Below are 26,283 nucleotides of genomic sequence, written 5' to 3'. Positions count from 1 at the left end.
AACGAGCCGTAGCGAGGGGCAGAGGGAGAAGGAGAAGCAGACTCCCTCCTGAGCAAGGAGCCCAACATGGGACTGGATCCCAGGGGTCCAGGATCATGCACTGAGCCCACGGCAGACGCCCAGCCAGCTGAGCCCTCCAGGCGCCCTGTAATGTGAATAGTTGAAGCAAAAAATTTTGTTTATTTTGTTTTTTGAAAATGCAGGTGCCCTGGGGCTCGGAAGCCGGGAGGAAGCACGGATTGTCCCAGCCCGGGAAGGCAAGGTGTAGGCTTAGCCATGACCTCCTCGTACCCTTGCAACTGCAGAGCTTAGTGGCAACCCACAAGTGTTTTAAAGGTCCAATCAAGCCCCTCGGGCAAATGTGAAAGTAACACGTGTCAATGATTTCATCCCGCTGGGCAATTAATGAGGGACCTAGTAAGATGTCACAAGTGCTCAGAGAAGCCAGACAGACACATACACAAGCCATCAGGAAGGCTGCACTTAATTCACTGAACAGAGGCACGCAGCTCCCTGTCCTCGGGCAATCATCAGTTGCATTTCCGTGGATACGGTTTGTATATCCGTGGGCAAAATCATTTGCACTCTTCTCAGTTTTCTCCAGTTTTGCTCAACGACGAAGGAAGACAAAGATAATCCAGAGGGAGACGGGACAGGACAGCCCATAATAATCTTTGCCGCCAGTTTCAAAGTCTCTCCCAACTTTCCCTAACATGACGATTTTCTTCCTCTCAAGACAAAGCCAAAAAGACGGAGATGGGCCCAGGACGCAGGAAGGGGAATTCTATCCAGGGCCAGTCCCTTGTGAAGGCGGAGGAAGTCCAGACGATGACGTCACATCCGGGATGACGTCAGAAAGATAAGAATGAGGTTAACTCTCCCCACGAAATTCTAGGATGTCCTTCAAAAGACTGTCCTTTATTGGAGATTATATCCTTCATATATTTATGGCATTCAAACGTCCCTTCCTTTCTGAAAACATGGTGGTCATAGGTAGTATTACAACTAGTGGTTTTGGGGTGTTTTTTTTTTTTTAAGATTTTGTTTATTTGGGGCACCTGGGTGGCTCAGTGAGTTAAGCCTTTGCCTTAGGCTCAGGTCATGGTCTCAGGGTCCTGGGATGGAGCCCTGCACTGGGCTCTCTGCTCAGCAGAGAGCCTGCCTCCCCCTCTCTCTCTGCCTACCTCTCTGCCCACTTGTGATCTCTCTCTCTCTCTCTCTCTGCCAAATAAATAAATAAGATTTTTTAAAAATAATTTATTTATTCGACAGAGAGAGAGCACAAGCAGGGGAAGCTATAAGCAGAGGGAGAAGCAGGTTCCCCGCTGAGCAAGGAGCCTGATGCAGGACTCCATCCCAGCACCCTAAGATCACGACCTGAGGCAGAGGCAGACACTCAACTAACAGAGCCACCTAGGCATCCCCACTAGATTTTTTTTTTTTTTAAGATTTTATTTATTTATTTGACAGAGAGAGAGCACAAGCAGGGGAGCATCAGGCAGAGGGAGAGAGAGAAGCGGGCTCCCAGAGGAGCAAGGAGCAATGCAGGACTCGGCCCCAGGATCCTGGGATCATGACCCGAGCTGAAGGCAGCTGCCTAACCAACTGAGCCACCCAGGCATCCCCACTAGTTGTTTTTAAAACACACTTGTTGGGGCGCCTGGGTGGCTCAGTGGGTTAAAGCCTCTGCCTTCGGCTCAGGTCATGATCCCAGGATCCTGGGATCGAGCCCCGCATCGGGCTTCTTCCTTTCTCTCTCTGCCTGCCTCTCTGCCTACTTGTGATCTCTGTCAAATAAAATGAGTAAAATCTTTAAAAAACAAAACAAAAAAACCCAGATACATAAGTAATATTTAAATAAAAAAACAAACAAACAACACTTGTTGTTTGAGGAGATAAAGTTTAGCAGCCCTCTGTTCAGTCCCCATCTTATATAAACATAGATATAGTTTTTGTTGTTCTGTGTTTTTTTTTTTTTTTTTTTTTATTTCACTCATCTGTGATAGCCAAAAGTCTAGAAACACCCATCCTGTTCACACTTCTGAAATCTTGTTCCAGGTAAAGTGGCTGAAGGTAAGTCGTGTGCACCAGCGCCCACGTCCCCTGGCCGGTCAGAGCTCTGCTGGTCCTGGTGGAGGCCGGGCAGCCAGCCTGGACAGGGCTTCCAGATGCAACGCTGAAGCGAGAAGGGAGAAGGAACTGAGACTTATGGACTGACTTCTTGGGAAGCCAGAGGGAGGCTGAGACAGTGGAGCCGGAAAATCACCCTCCCTGGAGCAGGATTCAAATTCTTTCTGTATAATCTGTGGCTTGTCAACAGCCTTTACCTACACCACCCTCCCTGTCCAAGCACAGAAGATTCTGAGGCCCATTAAAACCTGGTCTAGGGGCGCCTGGGTGGCTCAGTGGGTTAGGCCTCTGCCTTCGGCTCAGATCATGATCCCAGGGTCCTGGGATCGAGCCCCACATCGGGCTCTCTGCTCAGCAGGGGGCCTGCTTCTCCCCCCCCACCCCACCCCCCGCTGCCTTCCTCTCTGCCTACTTATGATCTCTGTTTGTCAAGTAAATAAATAAAATCTTTAAAAAACAAAAAATAAACAACAACAAAAAAAAACCCTTGTCTATGCTGGCATGTGGGCCAGACAGACAAGGAACAGGACCTGGGACCATCTCCCTTCCGGAGAGCCTGCCCCGGTCCCCAGATATAGGCACGTGAGCAACGCCCAGAAGGAGAGCAGTTTCAGACTCGAGACTGAAGAGCTCTGGAGAACTGGAACAGTCGCTTCCTAGCATGTTCGATATTCACATTTGCAGCCTCGCTTTTCAACTTCTCCATGCCCTGAGGCCTCCCCCACTTCCGACTATCCCACCGCTGTGAAGGCAGAAGGCACAGTGCTGCCCGGGGGCCCGACAGCAAGACCCCTCCCCAGAGAGCAGGGAGAGCTCGGGCAGCGCTGGTGTTCGGTGTTTCATTCCAACGAGATGGATGGCGCATCGTGACCCTAAAGGGGAAGGGGGGGGTGCGACGGAGGAGCTCTGGGCACCCACATTCTGGATGTTAGGGACTGCGATCCTGAGTGCCTCCTTCCTGCTGGATTCACGGGAAAGAAACGGAGCAGAGGGAAGGAGACAGCTCCCGGTGGCTTTTCAAGAAGAGTGTGTTTAAACTTAAACTCAGTGGAGCAGAACAGCTGGCTTGGAAAATTGGTTGTTTAGCTCTGCAGTTGGTGTCAGGGGCCCACTGGGAGAGAGGTTCTAAGACCAGCTGGAATTGGTAAAGGACAGGTACTGGGGACCAAGACAAAGGGTCTCTAGGGAGCAGGGACTCCAGCGACTTCTCTCCCTACCCCATCCCCTCAACCCTGCTCCTACACGTCAGGGGAACCACAGGACCCAGCTAAGAAACCACCGCCAGGGGGCACCTGGGTGGCTCAGTGCGTTAAAGCCTCTGCCTTCGGCTCAGGTCATGATCCCAGGGTCCTGGGATCGAGTCCCGCATCAGGCTCTCTTCTCAGCGGGGAGCCTGCTTCCTCCTCTCTCTCTGCCTACTTGCAATCTCTACCTGTCAAAGAAATAAATAAAAATCTTAAAAAAAAAAAAAAAGAAAGAAAGAAAGAAACCACCGCCAGGGCCTGAGCTGGTCAGGACCTGCCTATAGGCATTGGTCAGGCTCTAGAGTTTTCCTGTTCCCAGGTCCACCTTCAAGGAAACCACCCACTAATCCCAGAATCGCAGATCCAGAGGGAGCAAAGATTGCACTGGACTCCCCCACTGTAGCTCGCCTGTGCCCCAGGGACTGACTGCTCGCCAGTCCTCCTCCAGCCTGGCCTGCTGTCTGCAGCTAGAATTGGGGGAGGGGCCTCCTGGTGGCCGCAGACAGCTGCGTCTCTTCCATCCCCCAGCGCGGTGGGTCTACAGCGTGGCACTTTAGATGGGAACGGCCTCTCAGAGGTGACCTGACCCACAGGTCGCGGACTAACCCCAATGCACCTGCAGGAATTTTTTTTTTTTCCTCTTGGCCTCATTCATGTTAAAAGTACTTTTTAAATCCAATATTGATGCTAGGGAAATTTCCTACAGCAATCCAGTGTGGTGGATTCTCTGGAAAAATCAAGAAGGCTGGCCACAAGGACCCCACCTAACCGGTCCCTACAGGTGGGAGTTCGTGAGGCCAGACTGAGCACTCTCCAGGTGTCCGCAGTGACGGTAGATGAAGATGTCCTTGGTCTAGGACTCATCCCCTTCCTTTATGATCCAGCCTCTTCCCTTACAGAATTACGCTCACCTCCAGGGACTTCCCTCGTCTTGCCCTGTTCTCTTCTCCTAGTGACCTTCATTAATATAAAAATAACCAGAGCAGCAGAGCAATTTTGTCTAATCCTCCTTTTCCTGCAGCCACGCCTTTAAAAGCGGAGGTTCCAACCAGCGGCAGGACCACCTCTCCCGTATCTTCTGGGGTTTCTGGAAAGTATAATTAGTACCTTAATGACCGAGGCGCTTAGTGCTTGGGGGCCAGAGATGCTAAAGACCCCGCTGGGCAAGGATAGCCCATAAAAGGAAAGATAACAAAATCTGTCTTTGCGGAATGCTTCAAACACTGATTAAAATGGAACACTGGCTAATTTTTTCCCATCTCTCACTCGGCTTCTCTAAGCTTCTGTAAAACGGGGACAGTCTACGTCATTCACGGGACACTTGTCACACAGGATTGTTGTGGAGATTCCGTGACATAAGACCAGACACACCTGACATGTGCGACACATGCAGTAAATGTCAGCGATGACAACTGATTGAAAAAAGGGGACGGTGAGGCAGGAACTAGTGTGTCTGCCCACAGAGCTAAGGGCTAGCCCTGCGAGAACTGTGAGTCTTCCATTAAGACCAGGTGACCCTGGTCCTGCTGTCTCTCCTCTCCCAACAAGGGGGAAGGGTCATGCGAGCTTCTCGGGAGTCCTCTCCACCCACCCCAAATAGTTTATAGTGCTGTATGCTGAAAATGGTGCATGCCATACCCTTTTGATTTTCCTTCAGGCTTTTCTAGTCTGGGCCAGCACTCCCAGGTCCACAGTTGGACGCTGACCCGAGGCTGTATTGCCTCCCTCACCAAATTAAAGAACGAAGTTGACAGGTAAAGAGTACACCGGATATCACTGCTCCCCCACAAATCTGTGACATTTTGAGGGAGGCTCCAGTGACTGGTGGCCTCAGCTCTTCCTAGCTGTACCCTTCCTCCGATGGAGAAAGAGCTTTTTTTCCGCAGCACACAGCCTCTGGGGATGGGTACCTGCCCATCACCAGACTCGCACCCCAAAGGGATCCAGGGAAAGAGCTGAGGCTCAGCGGTAAGGCAGAGGCTCAGAAATAGATCCCACCCCCCCACCCCCCACTTCTAGGAGGAGGCCTGGCCATGATGGGGGGATCCGAGGGGAGGCTGCCCATTAAAGGGAAAAACAGCAGTTCGGTTCATTGGACTAACCAGGCAGCAAGGAACTCCAGTAGCTTGTTACTGAAAGAACCATTTGTAACTAGGTTACAGACAGTCTGAAGAGACAGAGCATGGATGGTGGAAATGGACAAGATTTAAAAAAAAAAAAAAAAAAACGAAAAATTCTCTTGACAGCTGATGCGGAGTAAGAGCTCCATTTACGTTAAACTTCTTACTGCAGATTTCCCTCCTGGATTTTAGAGGAATCTTACAAATGATTCCTTCAAGCACCAGGAGGAAGAATATTTAAATAAAGACTTGAACTTGAGGGGGTTATCCTCAGGATGAATCCACGGTTTTAAGGGCAGAGGGCCCGTCCTCTCAGATTTACAGGTTACTGGCGCCCTCTGGTGGACGATATAGGTTACAGCTGCAGGTGAGAGGCCAGAGGTGCGATTGGGCGCATGGGATTAGGAAGCTGCGGCCCCAGCTCCCACGCAAGCAAGAGGAAGAGTGGGTGTCAGGGGCTGTGCACCTCACATGCGGTAGCCCATGTGTCCATCATGCTGTTTTCCAGATCTGTGAGCTGAGGCTTAGAGACATTCAGTGACTGCCTGAGGTTACCCAGCCAGTAGCCAATGGGCAGCTCTGATTCAGGGCCACGGATTCCAGAACTCCTGATGCTTCCAAGTGTCTCCCTTTATCTCTCTCTCTCTCACACACACACACACACACACACAGAGAGAAAGAAGAAAGCATCTTCAGTAAGGGACACATATGTGTCCCTTATTTTGGTAGCAACTTTACCCAGTTTTGAGCCGTATAAAGCTGGAGTTTTGTTTTGTTTTGTTTTTTAAGATTTTTATTTATTTATTTAACAGATCACAAGTAGGCAGAGAGGCAGGCAGAGAGAGAGAGAGGAGGAAGTAGGCTCCCTGCTGAGCAGAGAGCCCGATGCGGGGCTCGATCCCAGGACCCTGAGATCATGACCGGAGCTGAAGGCAGAGACTTTAACCCACTGAATTACCCAGGCGCCCAAAAGCTGGAGTTTTTGAGTTAAAATTTCCCAATTCAAGGCATTAGAAGTTTCACACTTCTTTAACTCGACTCAAATGTGTGGTTGTATTTCCACTAGTGACTCTTCTAAAGGTTAACGATGAAGGGGAAAGAGTCCCAGAATCTGAGGAGGCAGATGGGGTTCCCCACACCACATGCATTTGTCAGTCAGGCCCCGCTTGTTGCCACTTCCGCTCGGCGTGTTAAAGAAAATGATCTCCAAAGACATGTTAAGCTAAAAGGGGATCTTTTTGCACACCTGGCCCTAAACCTGAAATGAGTCCTCACTCCTTTCTCCCTTCTTTTCCCTACCGGGGAGTCTTTGCGTGGGTGGCAGAAACGTTCAAGTACATGCTTGAGATCCAGAATTCCAGGAGAACAAAAACCCATCCCTCAGAATTCCCCACTCTGCCTCTCCCTCCCCAAAATCTCAATCACAGTTTTAGACTATAGCAGTAATTCTCAGAACATGCTTCCCGAACCAGCAACACCAGCATCCCTTGGGCACCTGACGGAAGTGTGGGCCTACCGAAGGAACCTGTGGCCCAGCAGTCTGTGGGCGAAGCCTTCCAGGTGGGTCTGTGCTTGCTGAGGTCTGAGAGCTACTGTTCTAGAACACGGTTCTTAACCTAGGGTCCGGAGGAAGTTTTAAGGGGTCTAAAACTTCCTTGGGTTTGCATATAAAATTTTACATATATATCCTTTGTCTGCGGAGGGGGTCCAGAGAAGACACCTTTTGATCCCAAACAAGTTATGAACTACTACTCTGGGATAGATGGTAGATATCCCCCTGCCGGCACCCACAAACTCTTCAATTTCCTGTATCTTTGCCTTAAGACACCTGGCTTTCCCCCCAAAGAATCTTGTGGTCAGGGGTGCCTGGGTGCCTCAGTCGGTTAAGCATCTGCCTTCAGCTCAGGTCATGATCCCGGGGTCCTGGGATTGAGTCCCACAACGGGCTCCCTGCTCAGCGGGGAATCTGCTTCTCCCTCTTCCTCTGCCCCTCCCCCTGCTTGTGTGCTTGCTCTGTCATATAAATAAAAATAAAATCTTTTGCTAAGAAATCCTGTGGTCATTTTCCCATACCCCTTGTATCTTCAGTACAGGAGATGGGCCTTTCCTGCGCTGTCCGCAGACCATTATCCCTCCGCACAGAAATCTCAGCTCTTTTGAGATTCAGGCCCCTCCTTTTTGTGTCATCTGCTTACCTTCCAGATATTTCGCTCATTCACTGTAGACTTTGGGTTCCTACAATCCTGCCATGATCCTGGGTGGAGTCAATGTCCTATGAATGCCCCCTTCAACACCCCAGCCTCACAGGAACCTCCCACATTGAACAACCTCAACATGAAGAAATTCCCTGTCCTCGACACCTGAACCACCCACTCTGTGCCATGTAGGACTTACCCTTACCTGGGATGGCTCCGCTTTCACCGTCAGCTTAAACTAAGTCAGTGCAGTCACACACCCCCAAATCTCAGCAGACTCCTATAAAATGTTTGCTTCTCTGCCCATGGCAGGACAGCCGTAGCTCTGCTCCCTATGCTCGTCAATCTGGAGCCAGATTGAAGGAGTGGCCCCCATTCTGGCGTGCGATGGCCCCCCGCTAGGGGGAAGGAGCACCCAATGAACCCCACAATGGTCCCTAAACCTCAAAAGTAGTACAGTCAGAGCAACAGGGTGGCTCAGTCGCTTAAGCATCTCTTATTTCAGCTCAAGTCATGATCTCAGGGTTGTGAGATCGTGCCCCACGTTGGGCTCCTTCTCTCTCCTTCTCCCTCTGCCCCGTCTCCCCTCTCAAAAAAAAAAAAAAAAAAAATAGGGGCACCTTGGTGGCTCAGTGGGTTAAGTAAGCCTCTGCCTTCGGCTCAGGTCATGATCCCAGAGTCCTGGGATCGAGCCCCACATCAGGCTCTCTGCTCAGCAGGGAGCCTGCTTCCTCCTCTATCTCTCTCTCTCTCTCTCTCTCTCTCTCTGTGATCTCTGTTAAATACATTTTTAAAATCTTAAAAAATAAAAATAAAAAAGTAGTGCACTTCATTCCCACTCACATTTCATTGACAAGCCTGTTGTCACTGGGGCAGGGAGCGTAATCCTCTCCAAAGGGTGGCAGAGAGAAGTGGCACGTTTTGACAATTCAATCTCCCCCAGGCTTTGAAGTCTCTATTAGAGCATCAATCCACATCAGAACACAGCAGCCTGTCCTTTCTGCTCTCAGTCCCGCCTTACATACCATTCTTCCCATTTCGTTCAGGCTCTCCGTTTCCCGCCAGCCCCTCCCACAAATAACAATGATAGAAAAGCTTTATCGAACATTTCGAGGGTGCTGATTTAACCTCTATCAGCCCAGGACAGATTTGCGCCTTAGAGAAGCTAAATAACCTGTCTTCACTTCCTTCTTCCTGGCCTCTAGGTTAGAACCATCATTTCAACTATAAGGGGAACAACAGGAGAACCAGGTAGAATCAAGAGCCCCGGCTGGGGACATGAATGCGTGGTAACAGCATCTGCACGCGGTGTGAGTTACGCCCCGAAACACTTGGCGGCTGGGCCTATCGGGTCTCAACCAGAGGGGAGTCCCTCCCAAGTGACATTCAGCAGGAGCTGCAGATATTTCTGTCATCTTGAGTAGAGGCCAAGGATGTCACAATGCGCAGGACACTCCCACCCCGCAACAGAAAATGTCCCAGTCCCCAGTGTCAATAGGGCTGAGGCTGAGGAACCCCGGGCCAGGGACAGGGAGGGTGTGTCCAGCAATGGCCTTGCAGGTTTCCCTGGTCCTTTCTCTCCTGTTCCCCGGAGTTCCCACTCAGACCCTCTCCATTCTCTTCAAACTCGTATCCCAACTGCCTCCTCCCTCAGACTCCACTCTCTCCCTCCCTGCTTTCAACTACACGGAACTTTCCAGTCTTCCAGATGCCCTGAGCTCCTCACCTAAAAGCCCTCGCACACCAGCTCTTATCTCGACGCTCCCCCTCTCCCAACTCCTTCTGGTCTCTTCGAGGAGGCTGGTCGGTCAACCCTTGACTAGATCGGGCCCCTCTTCTCCATTTCCCACAGCGGCACATCCTAACAGAACACGCACCACACTAATACTATGTGTTTAAACTGGCCAGTTTCCCTAAGCCACGAGAGCGAGGACCACCTTCCTCATCTTCACCACAGAATCCGCGGGACCTATGAAGTGTAAGACACAGAATATTTCCACAGGTCTATTTCCATTTGGATCTTCTCATATGCACAGAGTCAACATAACCCAAACACAACTCATCGTTTTTTCCTACCTCACCACCACCAGCACAAAACTACCCTTTTACACATAATTTTTACCTCAGTGAACGGCACGGCCATCCACCAACTGCCTCAGCCACCCCTGACTCCTCCCCTTCCCTCACACCCCCAGTGACTCGTTCAGGAATTGAGTTCCTTCTGCCTGGGTTTCCCTCAAATCCATGCACTTTTTTTTTTTTTTTTTTAGATTTTATCCATTTATTTGACAGAGAGAGACACAGCGAGAGAGGGAACACAAGCAGGGGAGTGGGAGAGGGAGAAGCAGGCTTCCCTCCAAGCAGGGAGCCCGATGCGGGGCTCAATCCCAAGACCCTGGTATTGTGACCTGAGCCAAAGGCAGAAGCTGAATGACTGAGCCACTCAGGCGCCCCAAATCCATGCACCTCTTTTGGGCTTTTGTCTCAGACACCATAGTTTTAGCTAGTGACTGATTCTGTGACTCTTAATTCCCTTGGATATATTATTTAGTTCCTCTAAGGCTTACATACCCCATGGGATAATAAATGCCAGGTCAGCACCTACTAAGTGTCTAGTCAATGTTATCTACTATTATTTTTCCAGGCCCACTGCCATCGCCTCAGGAATATCATTGTTTCTAGCCCAGATTGCTGCCACAATCTGTTATCCTTGCTTCTAGTCTGGCCAGCACTCTAGTCTAGTCTAACAATGCATGCGGCCAGCATTCTTCCAAAAATGCAAATGAGATCAAGTCTTCCACCTGCTTTTAAAATCCTCTGATGGCTCTCCACTGCCTTCAGGATAAGGCTCAAATTCCCTGGCTGGGCACAGCACACCTTCATCCTCTAGCCCCTCCGACAGTCCAGTGCCTTCTCGTCCCTTCTCGAGCCACACCCCTTGCTCCAGTCGCACAGAACAACGAAACGATCACAAACAAGCCCGGCTCTCACAGTTAGTTCTCTCACTGCTGCTTCCTCGATCTGTGTGGAAACCACCAGATGTCCCCAAGTCCACTGTTAAGACTACAGGCAATGTGGAGTGCCTGGGTGGCTCAGTGGGTTAGGCCGCTGCCTTCAGCTCAGGTCATGATCCCAGGCATCGGGTTCTTTGCTCAGCAGGGATCCTGCTTCCCTCTCTCTCTCTCTGCCTGCCTCTCTACTTGTGATCTCTGTCTGTCAAACAAACAAATAAAATCTTTAAAAAAAAAAAAAAAAAAGACTATAGGCAACTTGAGGGAGCTTCCTAACTCACCGTGCTGGTCCCAGTACCGAGCAGGACCTGGCTCACAGGAACACTAAATAAGTAATTAGCCGTACTGAAAGGAACTCCCACACTTTATTTTGAAGAGGAAAGAAAGCAAATGAGTTTCGGGTTGGGAAGGTATGTCGTGAGATGATCCCCATATCCCGAATTCTGTAATGACCTGAAATCTTCCTAATAGCACTAATTTTTAAATTACATTTTAGAGAACGGATTTGTGCACATTCTGGCAAACAATCACCAACTAGGTATTTGTCTGCTGATGACAATTTAAATCAGTTGCTACATTCAGCTCGCCTTCTTTTGGCCTCAAGACTACCTCTAACAACGGGGCGCCTGGGTGGCTCAGTGGGTTAAAGCCTCTGCCCTTGGCTCAGGTCATGATCCCAGGGTCCTGGGATCGAACCCCGCACTGGGCTCTCTGCTCAGCAGGGAGCCTGTTTCCTCCTCTCCCTCTGCCTATCTCCTGTCTCTCTGTCTACTTGTGATCTCTCTGTCAAATAAGTAAATAAAATTAAAAAAAAAAAAAAAGACTACATTCAACAATGATGAAGTTACAGGACCAGGACTCAAGATGAGTATGGCGCAAAACCCAGAAAACCAAACAGGTGATGTGGCTGGAATCATCACAAAGTACCTTAAAGAGGTCACAAAACGTGTGAAGGGTTGTGTGGACACAGAAACTGGCTTCACCTTTGGCTCTAATGCTCCTCTTGCTTTGTTTTCATTTTAAAATGCTATCCCTGGTATTTCCATGACACACGCACACACACACACACCCCACAGGAGCTCCTGTGTGTATACATCACACCTCTGGACCAGAGAGCCCATGCAGGGTGCCCCCAAAAGTCGTGCAGTGTGGCCCAGTCTGCACCTGCCCTGCAGGGACCGCGAGCTGAAATGTTTCACTCACCTGAACGGTCCTAGCTGTAAGGACTTGACCTTTTGAAAATGTGGCCTAGCAAGCTCTTTGTGGCCAAGGTTTCTTCAGTATCCCTCCAAGGAACAGAACCGGAGGGCCACAGACCAGCGGCTGCCATGAGGCTCGTCAGAGCAAATGCACAATGTTATGCTTTTGCAGATTTGGGAAGCTCCTGGAGCTTTTCAGGGAGGGCTGTCTTCCTCCTCCAATTTAAGAACCACTGCTAGAGGCCTCAGCAGATGTGAGGCAGGTAAGGGATTAACATGTACTTTGTGACAAACCCTCAGTACCCCGTGAACTAGACCCAATTTAAAACACAAACTAGAACCCTGCACCTAGCAGCTCTGTGTCAGCTCAACAGAGGCAAATCTGTCATCTCACCCTTTGAAGTCTCTCCAGCCACAAAGGTGAACAAAATGATAGCCCCGTAGGCTTAAAAGAGTTCTGTCCAGACTTGTGCCGAGACAGAAGGCTTGTCTTAAATCACTCTAGACATGCACGTATGATAGTCTCTAATTCTCAGGTGCTCTAGTTGGGGAAATTCCACTTGGCCTACCTAGCTAGCTCAAGGTTAAAAAACATTCTGCGAAATCTTGAGGTTCCCTTCAAGGACTTGGAACCTAGAAATGAAATACAATACTCTAACAGGTGACTGGAGGAAAATATCAAAAGTCGCTGCTGATTTTAAGTACGTAACTTCTTTTGCAAAATCTATTCTCTGTCCCCAAACCAGACTACAGATTATACATAAAAACAGAAAGTGAGATTTTGCGATATACAGATTTCTCCAATCATGACACAAGATGGCAAAATGAAAAATATTTAATACACAAGAAAGCAGAACAGAATCAAAAGGTATTAATAGCATTACATAGTGCAAAACCCAGAAAGATACAGAGCCATTAATTTATTGGTGCTTAAAGAGAGTAGGCAAAAAAACACATGAAAATGTCTCCTTTCCTCCTTTATTGAGCTGGGCCACTATTCAAAAGGTTATTCGACATTGCTTTTTTCCGTCCACTTTATGAAACCACATTTGCTACATGCTGATTACGCTTACCTGACAAGATATGTTATTTGGAAAATCGCATGTTTTCTGTGTATTGGCAGTGCATTTTAGGCCACCTACTCAAGTGCAAGTAGAACATTTTTGTCCATCCAGACCACAGAGCAGCTGTATCTACTCTCCAAATCTACACACACTTCTCTCAGAACCTAGAGACAGAACTCTTTCCCAGTCAGGTGCTTCAGACCTAGGAAAGGCTGGATGAGTCAGAGGCGTACGAGGAGGCCACGTAGGCCCTGCTAGGCAGGCACTAAGGGGAGCTTGTGCTCAGCTTCCAGAACATGAGGTATTCTGAATATATACCCCAGAGAGTGGTCTAACCATTTCCAACATGTCATTCAAGGCAATATATCTAGGTTGAGCTGCTCTAGCATCCTTAATCTCCATAACAAACGATGAGGTAGAAAGGGTAGTATGTATGTTAACAGATGAAAAAAATGAGGCTTAAAAAGGGGACAATTGGGACTGCAGCTGGTGACGGATCTTACTCCTTATCTCTATCCCAAAAGCACTTACCAGTGCTTGCCTGTAGACTAAGGACAGAGCCCTACCCAGAGGCTGGTCACAACTGCTACCTTGCCAAGTACCGACCGAGGAGGCCAGAAACATTTTCTGTTATTTCTTAAAGGAGGAAAGAAAAAAACCAAAGGAGATGTTTTGATTATTTTGAAAGGAAGGGAAAAAATGAGGCAAATCATAGGGGGAAGGCTGGCCTGTTTCTTAGTGCTGAGGCAACGGTCTTCCGTTGCTCATTCCCCTGCTGCCCCATCATGGACACCAAGGAAGTCGCAACTGCAAGTCTCGACTACAAGTTTTGTTGTTTTTTGTTTTTAAGATTTTATTTTTATTTGACAGACAGAGATCACAAGTAGGCAGAGAGGCAGGCAGAGAGAGAAGGGGAGGAAGCAGGCTCCCTGCTGAGCAGAGAACCCGATAAGGGGACCCTGGGATCATGACCTGAGCCAAAGGTGGAAGCTTAACCCACTGAGCCACCCAGGTGCCCCAACTACAATTTTTTTATCAGACAGTAGCTCTGGTTTCACAGCTTCCCTTCCTTACTGCTAGAATCCACCACCTACCCCTGGTGAAGAAATGTTCCCCAGAACTGACGAGAAAAGAGGAACCTTATCTAAATATACAGTCGTTCCAACCGTCTGGGGGGTGATACAGAAAGCCTTTGGTATAAAAGCAATATCCCAAAGTAGACCACTTAGAACTCTGAGGAAAAAAGAGCAACAGTAAGGGAAGAAGGAAGGAGAAAGGTATGACATCAAGTAGTTACTGTTTAAAAAAAAATGCCTTGAGATTAGACATCAGTTGCTCTAATAAATTGTCAGGATTGTAGTGATAATGTCAATTTTCAAAAGAGCGTGTGCCAAATCATAGCAAGAACTCTGAGAAAAGAATTGCTCTGACAGAACTATTTGACCCTTTTTAAAATTATTCACCCATTCTCGCCCAAGAAATGAGGACTCTTGCTCGCTGTCCTATGCTCCTAGAAGACATGAGCGAAGGATCCTGGGTAGAGGAAAACCACGTGCAGCAGCAGCGGCAGCCTGGACCTCAGATAAGCAACTAACAAGGATCAGCTACCACTGTCTGCAGATACACAAACCTGCCACATTTTCAGTCATCCGAAAGCCTCTGACAGAGGGACCGTAAACCCAGCGGTTTTCCTTTGACAATGCCACATCTGCCAATAATGGCGCTACTTGGGATTGCACACTCCTACCGAAAGATCTCAAGATACTTAGGGGACACCCTCCCACAGGAGAGAAGAGATCGGTGGCTCCTATAAAGGAAGCATGTAGCCATGACGACCGAGGAAAGCACTGTCCACCGACAGGATGTCGCAAAGCAATCTGGAAAAACCGTCCCCAGATTGAGTCAGGGAGTCATCTCTACCACTACCTCAGACACTCACTTCCAGTTTAGCTTTAGGTCCTCAGTCTCTCTCCTCAGATGCTAACCTACGACTCCCCTCATCACCCTCTGGGAGACACTTAGCATAGCCTATGGCAGTGCAAAATTCCAGACATTTGTAAACATTGTACATTTCACTTTTGGCACAGGGGAGAGCTTATAAGTTCTTTATCTCTGAAGTGAAAATTCGAAACACAGCAAGTTCCTATTCTGTCCACTTTCAGCAAAGGCATTGGCAGTCTTAATACTCTCTATATATACATATACACCCATGAATAGAGACCATCATACTAAATTCTTGAGGACATCCATCAACAATTCAAATAGATACTTGGCTAAATGGAAAACAATGGCTTCACAGTATCTAAAGGCATACTTTCAGGTCATAGGACTCTGCGTGGGGGGAAAAACCCAAATATCTGGTTAACAAATGTCCTCCTTTCTGAAGAGAACCAAGAGATAACACTCCAACAGCTCACCAATTTCTAACATTCTAACCAATTTCTCATCAAAGACTGTTCAAAGGAGTCAATGACGCACTAAATTGATTTTTTTTTTAAATGCCACAGATTATCCTGACCTTTAAAAATAAAATTTTTACAAACAAATGACCCACAAAGCATTATATACACCTAAATATACATAAATTATTATTAAAACACAATCATGTATTTCAAGTGCTTGGCAGTGATCCCATCTTGTATTAGCAAAGTTCATTACAGATTGGAGGCTGGCCCGGCAGACGCTGATCCATTGTTCAAGCGTAGGATTGCTACCTTTTGACATTCCATAGGTGGACTCTGGGGAAAGGGCATCTGAAGGCTTGGTCTTAAGATTTTTATAAAGTCTGATTTAAGTATCTGATACAAAAACATAGCAAATATACTAAGTACGACGCAAGACCAGTGAGTTAATGAGACAGGAGACATTCTGATCTGTAACCTAAAAATCCACGGTTTCTGAGGATATGTTCATTGTTTTTGCAGTGAACTTTTTGTCCAGGATAACATGATCATAAATATTAAAAGGATAATTAAAATAAGAAATTGCGCACTGGGGCACCTGGCTGGCTCAGTCAGTACAGAGTGTACGACTCCTGATCTTAAACACCTTGTTGAGCGTTGAGATTACTTTAAAAAAAAAAAAGAAAAGAAAGAAAGAAAGAAAAGTAAAGAATCTAGCACTAATGTGGGATGATCTCCTTAATCCTAAGTCTACAGCATGAGACAGCAAAAGCAGTCAACTCTTCGGGTACCTATTTGAACGGAGCCTTTCCTCACGATCAAGATTTCAACTCAAGCAGCTGAGAATGAAAGAGAAAAGGAGACAGATCAGACGGGCTGCTGGAAGAGGGGCAAATTAGCACCGTCTCCAGAAACCAGGGCCCTGTTTCACTCTGACTACGACTAAAAGGTAACGGTAGTGTGGAGAAAGCAAGAGTTTATCAAGTCAAAGTAAAACCATGAAGGCTTCACATACAAATCACGGGTTACTTTCATTGGCAGTGAGTAAAATACATCTGTACCGCAGTGGCCTTGAAAAAGAACAAAATCAAAGAGGAATCAAGATGGTGTAAAGTCTCTTGCGGGTTAAGAATTGCTCTGATAGCACTATTTGGCTCTTTGTAGGATGCTCGACCCATTCTACCGCACGAAATGTAGAATCCTCCTTGCTGTCCGACACTCCCAGGAGACGCGAAGGAAGGATCCTGGGTGAAGGAAAACAATGTGCTGCGGCCGCGGCAGCCTGGCCTGGGCCTCAGATAAGCAAAGGACTATCAGCTCTTTCTCTGTAACAGCTGTAGTCACTCACAGGGCTCTTGCTAGAGGGTCAGTAAACCCAAGTATTGGTTTATTCTAAATGTGCAGCTCAAACACGCAGCTCGGGATCTCCTAAGAATTTAGTAGTTAACAGGAGCAGTAAAAAAACTCGGGTGAGCAAGGGGGAGACGGAGGAAAGCTGAGTAGCAGAAGAGGGTCCTGTGACAGGCGGGGATGTACCAAAATGAGCATCAAATATCTTCAGAGGCAAATAAAATTTTTAAAATTTTTTCTTAAGTTTTCTAAAAACAAACAAACAAACAAACCTGCAGCTTTATGTAAGAAGAATCAGAGGGCGCAAGTGCACATCCCCTACTCTCCCCGTCCCTCTTTTAGGTCTTTACCTGCAAAAGCTCCTAAATGGCAAAAATCAGACGAAATTGAGGGCCATCATACTGCTCTGAAGAGAGGAGCACTAGGGAGAACATAGGGAAGACAGACATTTAACTTATTCATTCACTATGGCCTAACAAAACTATACGATCCAAGGACCCATTCTGCTTCGAGGGGAAAACCCTTGTCCGTGATACTTAGAGCAAGAGACCTGGGCTTCCTTCCCTGAAAAGGAACAATACTGGAGAATGGGGTTCAGGTTCCTCTGCACCTTCATCTGTCCTCTCCCTGTGGGAGGAGTAACTTATCTGATTATATAAGAAAGACTGGGGAGCAAATAATACAGTATACATTAATTTAAAAAAAGAAAGAAAGAAAGGTTGGTATTTAATTGGCATTTTCTCTTTGGGAATTAAGTGTTAATATGGAAGTCTTACTTTGACCGCAAGTCCTATTCTGCAAGATTTCAATGATTAGCACCCTGAATCCAAACTCCACAAGCATCACCCTTCAAATATTTTAACAAATAATGAGAAGAAAGTGAGTATGGTTTGGGAACTTAACTACAAGTGACTTGGGTTCTAGTAACAAAGGCATCACGAGCTCGCACTCTCCACTGTCATTTAACCTTTTAGCCTCAAGTGCAAAATGACAGGGGCTGGGTTTAAGAGTGCATTCAAGTTTTAAATTTCTAGAACGTTTAACAAAACTCCCTCTCAAGAAATCAAATAAGATACTAAAAGCGATCTTTGCTGCACCTCTTGTAACTGGGAAAACCCTTTTCTAGGGCAGGTCTTCCCAAAGTGTGGTCTGTGGACCACTTAACCAGCTTCCAGAACAAACGCTCTCATAGAAAGAAACCCCCTTTGTGGAGGAGAAACAATGCTACTGTTTGAATTTTTTTTTTTCTTTTTCCTTTTTTCTTTTTTTTGACTTGAGTTTTTCTTAACAAGCAACCCAGGTGATTTTTATGATCCATAAATTTGTTAATTCCAGTAGGCTATGGTCTTCAAAATCTCATATGCAAACCACTGAGCATACATCGAGATTTTTTCAATGGGGAAGGCAGACAGGGATATATATATAAGAACATCAGCTTAAAGATCTTCAATTTCCATATGCATTACCCCAAGATTTATGTGCTCATATAATGCTCCTTCAGACCTAACATTTTTAATTATTTTCATTTTCACAACTGCCATACTCTGTATTTGAAAGGCTGACTCACACCCATCTAGAATCTTACTACTGGGCATCGCTTCAGATTGTAAAACACCTAGAGGCATCAAACAAAAGAACAATAAGGAAAAAAAAAACAGAATTTTCAAGGGACAATGAGGACAGAGTGAGCAAAGAGAGCTTAGATTAAAATCTCTATACCTCATCTATCTTAGAAATGTAATGGAGAAGGTTGTGCCAGAAATGTGTTAATGCTTTTATTTGAATTAAAGTCAAACATTTTCTGACTGAAGGGAATCTGATTTGGCTGGTCGAGTTTTAAAATGAGAGCAGTCTTTGCTACTTTTTTATGACAGGACTTTTCTTATAAATTCAATCAGCTAAATCTACAACTCTAAAACTTTTAGAAAAATATTTTTAAGGCACATATACAATATACTGGATAGGGTATCCTTTGTTAAGTACTTAAATTTATTTTTAAAAATTTAGATGTCACATTAAACATGTGCAAAAGGAAAACTACCCTAGAATGAGAGCCATGAAATGGAGTTCTCGAGAAACTGTTTGGGAAAGGTTACAAGGGACAAAACTGTCCTCTTGGAGTAACTTGTTTTAGGTTGGGTACTCAGGTGTCTACAACTCACCAGAAGGGAACACACTATTTGCTAATCATATCCTAGGGTGTAAAATGTGCAAAAGGTTACATATAGTTTTTCAAAATTCTTTCAGGGATATGTTAGCAAAAATGCTCAGAAGAAATCTCGTTTTTCAAGACTTTTCTTTGGGCTCATCCAAACTGCGTGGACCGATCGCAACCATAAAGCGATTTACAGAAGAAATCTCGTTTTTCAAGACTTTTCTTTGGGCTCATCCAAACTGCGTGGACCGATCGCAACCATAAAGCGATTTACAGCATTTCACAACCGGACTAATCAAATTACTTGTTTGGGTTTTTTTTTTTTTCCCCACTGTTAGCTCTAATACTTTTCTAAGTATTAGATCTGGGTGCCTAAAACCATTCCCTAAGAGAAAAAAAAAAAGGCTAGGGAATAAAATTAACTGAAGGAAGAGTAAATCTTCAAGTAACTCAGTAAGTGAATGAATTAAAGTACTTTTGTTTGTACTGGCTTCTCCCAGATCCTCATCTTTAGAGAGAGAATGAAGTGGTTAACGTATCTTTTCATGTTAATGGAGTCCATCCCCCAAATTGATAATCTAGTTCTAAAGAACTCACTGTCAAATTCCCTCTACAGGTAGAAGCAAAAATGTGACACAGAGATGTTTACATAAATAAATAAACAGATACAGAGGGTTATGATGAGTAGAGATGTTCAATACTGACATTTTGATACACACCTGCCCTGTTAATATTTCTCTCCAATTCACTGAGTCAGCTACGCTATGAAAACCTTAATAACCAACTGAATCTCTTTCTTGCATATAGGGCAGGAAGCCCCAGCCTTCTTTAATCTTCTGGCACAGTGAAAACAAGTGACAAGATGCCCTGTCCTCCCATGAATAATGTTCCCGTCTCGTGGCCTCTTCTCACACAGACTACATGGCTTCAAGAGATTCCGACAATCCTCCATGTTTTCTGCATCTGTTCTCTGTTCAAAAAGGTTATCGGATTGCTCTCCCACGCTTGATATTGTTTCTTGGCTTTCAGAACTGTGGGCCAAATCCAAGAATTCCACCGAGTTGCAAGGATCAAAAAGTCTGGGGTTTTTTTCTTCCTTTGTACATACATCTTTAGGTCTCACAACTGGAGCTGATATGGTTCTCCGGCAATCGGGGACATCAAGTCCTTCATTTTCCTTCTTTTCAGCAGGTATGGCAGTGATATCGGACGTGGAGAGAGAATGGGTTAACTTAGAACAATCCGAATACCAATCCTTCCTCAACGCCCAGCAACGAAAACAGTACCTCTTGCTTGGAGAATTAAATTTCTTGCACTCAGTACATTGCCACTCATCCTACAACGACAAGTGCGGCCAATTAATACTCACGCAGCAGCGAACAAGCAGCTCAGAAAAAGGGGAGAGTGGGCCACGTTCATCATCTCACCAAGCCAGGGAGACATTCCACGTGAGCGGTCTAGCTCCACATCTGAACACATTCCACAGCCACACGTAAGAAAGTCTACACGAGTTTTGCGACGATGGTGATGCAACTGGCATTTCAAGTCAGAATTTGATATCGCTATCTTTAAGAAAGTCAATTCATTATTTTCGCATTCTATCTAGTCTGGGTGGAATTTACATTGCTCGGGTTTTTTTCCCTGCTGCCTTCTTTTAAGTTCATTTCTCATTGTACAACTTACTCTTTTATTGAGCAAGAGGCTAAGAATGAAGAAAAAAATAACACTTGCATTCCTTGCCCCCAATTAAGAAATGTTATAAAATCTGGCAAAAAAAAAAGTTTAAATCAAAATGAGGTTTGAAAATAACTATATTACTCATGCTCTCTCCCTGGTCTCAGGATTAGAGGTCGTTTACCGTATGCCTAAACCCTACCCTCTGAAAAATAAATGTGCTCATCCTTGAATGCTGCTAACTTTCTTCCTACTTCTCCATATTCAAATGAGAAGATATTAGAGTTCAATGAATTTTAAATGCCTTGCTTAATGCAAAGGTAGCTACTTGGAACAAGTCAAGAGTATTTAATGTGGATAATTGCCTGACTTTGACAGGATCAATGATTTGACACAGGCAATCTTGATTACTTTCAGAATGAAGGCCGCACACTTCACATTTAGAAGGCATAATTCAACTGCCTAAGCCAAGAGGCAGGGACATGACCATTTGTTAAACTGGGTGGTCTTCAGGGAGCGTCAAAACATTCTTGCCAGTGTAAGATCCTCAGATCATCAAATGCTATACAGAATCTCAGAGAGACTTCACAAACACTTGGAATTCATAACTGATGGTGTGTCATAATCTAATTGGCATCACTTTTTCTTTAGTAGTACATAAAATAATAGGGCTTATTAAATTAAATGGCGTCTTTGATTTGATGAAATACAGTCTATTTGCTTAATAGGTTTTCTGGGCCCAAGTAGCCACAGAAGTCTGATTAAGATGGAAACACTTATCTCTGCTATTTGTATTATGGTCAAGAACACTTAATGGACCAATATATTCCACTTTATTACTTAGCTTCGCACAGACAGATAATTTGCAATGCATTATCATAATGGTCAACAGTGGCAGGCTGGGAGCAGGGGAACCTCAATACCAGAGACAACCTCCAACTATTCTAAAAGCAGCAAACTATAAAATCCCCTCCCCTCTCCCTCCCCCATCGCCCTTCTTCCAAGCAGGTGAGCTGAGTGTAGCACTGAAGAAAAATGGGAACTAGCATGAAAAGAGAAAAGCAATGTGTGAGTCTACACCTCGGCTGTCACATTTGGTGACAAATCCACACCTAATACCTAACAGCTTAATACTCTACCTGCATTTACTAGCCCTCGTTAATGTAAACCTAGGTGGAAATTGGGCCATTCCCCATTGGTTTCTTTTTAAGAAAGCAGTGAAAATGGGGTCTTTATTCTTGACAAGGAATCTGAGATAGCTTACAGGTCTAGCTTTAGGATTGTGGAGGGCTGTTTAGTGGGTAAAGTAGTGTAGGAGTATTTTAAATAACTCCTGTGTATCCACTGCATCGTATCCAAAGAATTCTGTTAGCAGGAAGAAAGGCACACAGACGGGCATTTAAGTCACCCCTTTCAAGGTGGGGAGAGGATTAGGTCAACTCATCCTCCCCTTCTCCAAATTGCAATAAAAACCTCTAACAAGATATAAAGAAGCCAACATGTCTTAACACCAAGGAAGGCAAGACAGAAACGGGGTAAATGGCCTTCTTCAACACAAGGGCACTGCTGAACGTTCACACTGGAAGCCGCAGGTGGCGGGAAACGGCTTTTTTACTAGCTTACTCATACCTCAGAGGTAACTTCCACATCAGTATCGTCACTTAGGGACTTAGAGTCCTCAAGGTCATCATTTTTTCCCACTTCAAGCACCTGTGAGGGCAAAGACATCTCATTAGTAAGGTTTACCTAGTTTAGATGAGGTTATAATCTGAAAGCAAGAGAGACAGAAGAACTTTGATTTAAAGCCCACATTCTGCCTCCATCACTACCACTTGAAAAGAAAACAGCTTACTATGACTCTGTGCATGCCCAGCAGGCAGCTCAGTAGAAGAAATGACTGGAAAGTGCCCAGAAGGATCACCAAATACAAGAGGGCACCCAAACGTATGACCTTAATGAAAATAAATAGGATCAGAGCAGAAAAGCTACAAATCATTAAACGTGGAAATTTTTTTTTATTAATTTATTTATTTTCAGTAAACAGTCTTCATTATTTTTTTCACCACACCCAGTGCTCCATGCAATCCGTGCCCTCTATAATACCCACCACCTGGTACCCCAACCTCCCACCCAAACGTGGAAATTTTTTATCTTGGAAATTTAGGCAGACATTTACAAGAGTAAGGACTGCATGAGAAAATGAAGTGAAAAGCACTACATAAAATAAGGAACTAAGATGTGAAGAATGAAAAAGTAGTTTATAAAAAGTAAATTTCACATTCAAAAGTAAAACTAGTTATGTGCACTCTGGTTGTCCTATAAAAACATGCCCGTTGGGGCACCTGGGTGGCTCAGTCAGTTAAACGTTTGCCTTCGGCTCAGGTCATGATCCCAGAGTCCTGGGATCGAGCTCCGCATCGGGCTCCCTGCTCTGTGGGGAGCCTGCTTCTCCCTCTGCCCCTCACCCTGCTGTGCTCTCTCTTGCTCTAATTAATAAATAAAAAATCTTTTTAAAAAAATTGCCCATGGACCAAGAAAAAGAAAGTCAAGAAATGTGGGAAGTGTCCTCTAAATTTTCAAATTCAGAATTGAAAATTCTAAAAATTGGGGCACTTGGGTGGCTCAGTCATTAAATGTCTGCCTTCAGCTCAAGTCATGATCCCAGGGTCCTGGGTTTAAGCCCCGCATCGGGCTCCTTGCTCAACGGGAAGCCTGCTTCTCCGTCTCCCACTCCCACTGCTTGTGTTCCCTTCTCTTGTTGTCTCTCTGTCAAATAAATAAAATCTTTTAAAAAATAAAATAAAATTTTAAAAATTAAAACCCTATTTTATGATCTAGTAAATGGAATAAAATCAATTATGATATAATTAGGAACCTCCTTATGGCAACTTTCTCTCACAAGTTCAAGTATTTTAAGTTCCATGTCTCTCAATGGAAGTTTCCAAATGTCACCTTTGTCTTCATTCCAGCCACTTACAGTCCCTTCTGATGCTACGCATACAACTAGTCTAGCAGGACCCAAGCATCGATCTGCCTATAAACATACCAGGATACCCTTCAGGAATCCAAATTACTATGAAAGTCCCTCAAATTAAAAAGATGACTCTATTTACATCTGTGTTTTGTTATATTTACTCAATAGATGTTTACTGAGAATCCTGTCAGCGTCAGGCATTGGATCTGCAGTCCAATCTCCTTTGAGACTTGAACAAATGCTTTAATGACTCTTGGTGTGCTCACACTGTGTATTCGGAGTTCTAACACTCTCTCTTCTTCCCTCTTACTTAAACTCCAACTATGTAAGAAGAGCCCACCTGCCTACTTCCATTTAGATATGAATGACTGTGGAAGACATTGAGACATCCAAAAAGTAAGAATTTTTTCCCTGCAGGCTTCCATGGCCACTTAGAACTTTGCCTTGTTAGCGAAGCAAGGTCACCAGAAGCAAAAAATCCACAGTGAGAGATTAGACAAGGAGAAAAGGACAGCTTCTTGCTTCTAAGGAAGGAGTTTTACCCATGCAGTCCTATCCTATTTTTAAGAGAGTGTTGGTTAATGTACTATGAACCTGAAAACCGGATAGAGGAAAACATTAGAAAATAAAAAGGGGGGATTATGTGACTCATCTGTGGTACCAAGGGACAGGACACCAGATCTGAACAGATTATACTATGTGCACATAAATACAACCAACGTGAAATTTTCCACACATACCCTTTTGTCTCTTACTTTCCCTACTTCTTCACTTGTTTCTTCAGTGTCTGCAGCTTCAACTTTTATTCCCACACCAAACTGCTCTGATACAGACTCATTCAAAAACCACAAGTCATCTGTGGTGTCTGAAACAATGGCAGTACCTATATCCTAGTAGAAAAAAACAAATGTGAGTTTTTGTAGTCGGAGGCTTATCGGTGACATTGAACCAAGAGAAATGAACCCAAAACTCTATCTTCACACACCTCCAAAGAACAGCTAGCCTTTCTTCGGCAGATGTCTATTCATTCAACAGATATCTACTTGGCACCTACTACATATGAACTAATGAGTGGATATAGGGAGCCTGGCAAGAAATTTTCTAACTTTAACAGTAAATCGGGTATAACACCTAAGAAACAGTACCGAAAGCTTAAAAGCTAAAGACTCATAGTTGCTCAACTAAACAGAATCCATTCCCTAAAATTTCCTTTCCAAAGGTGGCACACTGAGAACCTAGAAAACAATTCTATTAACTATAATATATTACTTCCTTTATGGTCAAATAACGTTTACTGAGGGATGCCTGGGTGGCTCAGTCAGTTAAGCATCCAACTCTGGATTTTGGCTCAGGGCATGATCTCAAGATCATGAGACTGAGCCCCACGTCTGGTTCTGCACTCAGTACAGAGTCTGCTTGAGATCTCTCTCTCCCTCTCCCTCTGCTCACCTGCTCTCTCTAAATAAATAAATAAATAAATAAAATCTTTAAAAATGATAATGTTTATTGAAATATAAGAAATACTGATGGTAACTAAAATCTCCTATCCTCTTTCTGAATTCTTGAACGACTTTAAATATGACTTTCTTTCACATTCGTCTATGGATATTTTATGACCTGCTTTTCTACACTATTCCTAAGAGAAAACTTACTTTTTTTTGCCACTATTTTATATCCATTCATTTACTAAGCAAATACTCCCTGAACTCCTATTACGTGTCAGATACTGTTCTAGGTACTAAGTAATAGAATGATGAATAATGAGAAAGCCGTGGACTTACATTTCAGTAGGGGTAAAAAGGCAAGAGGCACATAAACAAAATAGAATAATAGGTTTTCGAAGTGAGAAGTAAAAAAGAGACTATAAGTAAGACAAAGGAACAGAACGTTTATGGTTTGAATTAGGGTACCACACCAGAAGTAATAAAAGTCGTTGAGAGTCTGGATATGTTTTAGATAAAGAGCTGAAAACCTGAATGTGGCATATGACAGAGAAAGAAACTGATACCATCCCTTGAGATTTGGCTGGAAGGACTGGATAGAAGGGAGATTCACGGAAAAGGAAAGGCTATACAGGAATGTTTAGAAAAAATTAAAAATAAAACCCAGAGCTCTGGTTTGAACACGTTCAATGTCCGATCATCTAAGCGGAGGTGGTGAGTAGGCAGCTGAGCACAGAAGCTGGGCATTTAGAGAAGAGGTCAAGGCTGTGGATACAGATTTGAGCAGCAGATGCACACAGATGGCGCTGAATGAGAATTCTTATAAAATGCAATGTGTGGTGAAGAGTAACCAAGAAAGTTACTCTTTCAAAAACAAAATGGGGGCGCCTGGGTGACTCAGTCGTTGGGCGTCTGCCTTCAGCTCGGGTCATGATCCCAGGGTCCTGGGATGGGAGGTCCGCATCGGGCTCCCTGCTCAGCAGGAAGCTTGCGCCTCCCTCTCCCACTCCCCCTAGTTGTGTTCCCTCTCTTGCTGTGTGTGTGTCTCTCTCTCTCTGTCAAATAAATAAATAAATAAAATCTTAAAAAAAAAACAGAAAGTTACTCTTCCAATGTGACATTTACCTGATTTGTCTGTAAATCAGTCGAGCCATTACTTCTAGGTGTATAGTTGCTCCTCAGGTTTCCTAAAAACCACCAAGGCAGCCCAGCTACATCCCACTCCTCAAACCCAAGGTCCAGCTTAGATGTCTCATCTTGGGTTAAGTTTTTTATGAAGTCTTCATCTACAGCAGTCAAACGGAAAGGACAGTAACTACCTAC

General features: G+C 45.0%; 1 protein-coding gene across 6 annotated transcripts in view; it reads right to left on the bottom strand.

Moving 5' to 3' along the window:
- Positions 1 to 19,074: 19,074 nt before the first annotated feature.
- The window catches only part of MDM4 (MDM4 regulator of p53), a 40,379-nt gene continuing 33,170 nt past the window's right edge, over positions 19,075 to 26,283 (bottom strand). For 2 of the 6 annotated variants that reach the window (XM_059146966.1, XM_059146970.1), the window contains one exon: positions 22,174 to 22,254. In XM_059146966.1, the coding sequence (XP_059002949.1) occupies positions 22,247 to 22,254 (8 nt within the window). In that variant the 3' untranslated portion in view covers positions 22,174 to 22,246. Of the gene's footprint in view, positions 20,207 to 22,173; positions 22,255 to 24,258; positions 24,409 to 26,085; positions 26,247 to 26,283 lie in introns of those variants that run through there. The other 4 variants (XM_059146965.1, XR_009347626.1, XM_059146968.1 and 1 more) reach the window with 4 other exon arrangements.

This window comes from Mustela lutreola, chromosome 14, assembly GCF_030435805.1.
Source record: "Mustela lutreola isolate mMusLut2 chromosome 14, mMusLut2.pri, whole genome shotgun sequence".
In the NCBI taxonomy this organism is placed as follows: Eukaryota; Metazoa; Chordata; class Mammalia; order Carnivora; family Mustelidae; genus Mustela; species Mustela lutreola.
The sequence above is the reverse complement of the archived record's forward strand: the minus strand, read 5'-3'. Positions and strand labels throughout refer to the sequence as shown.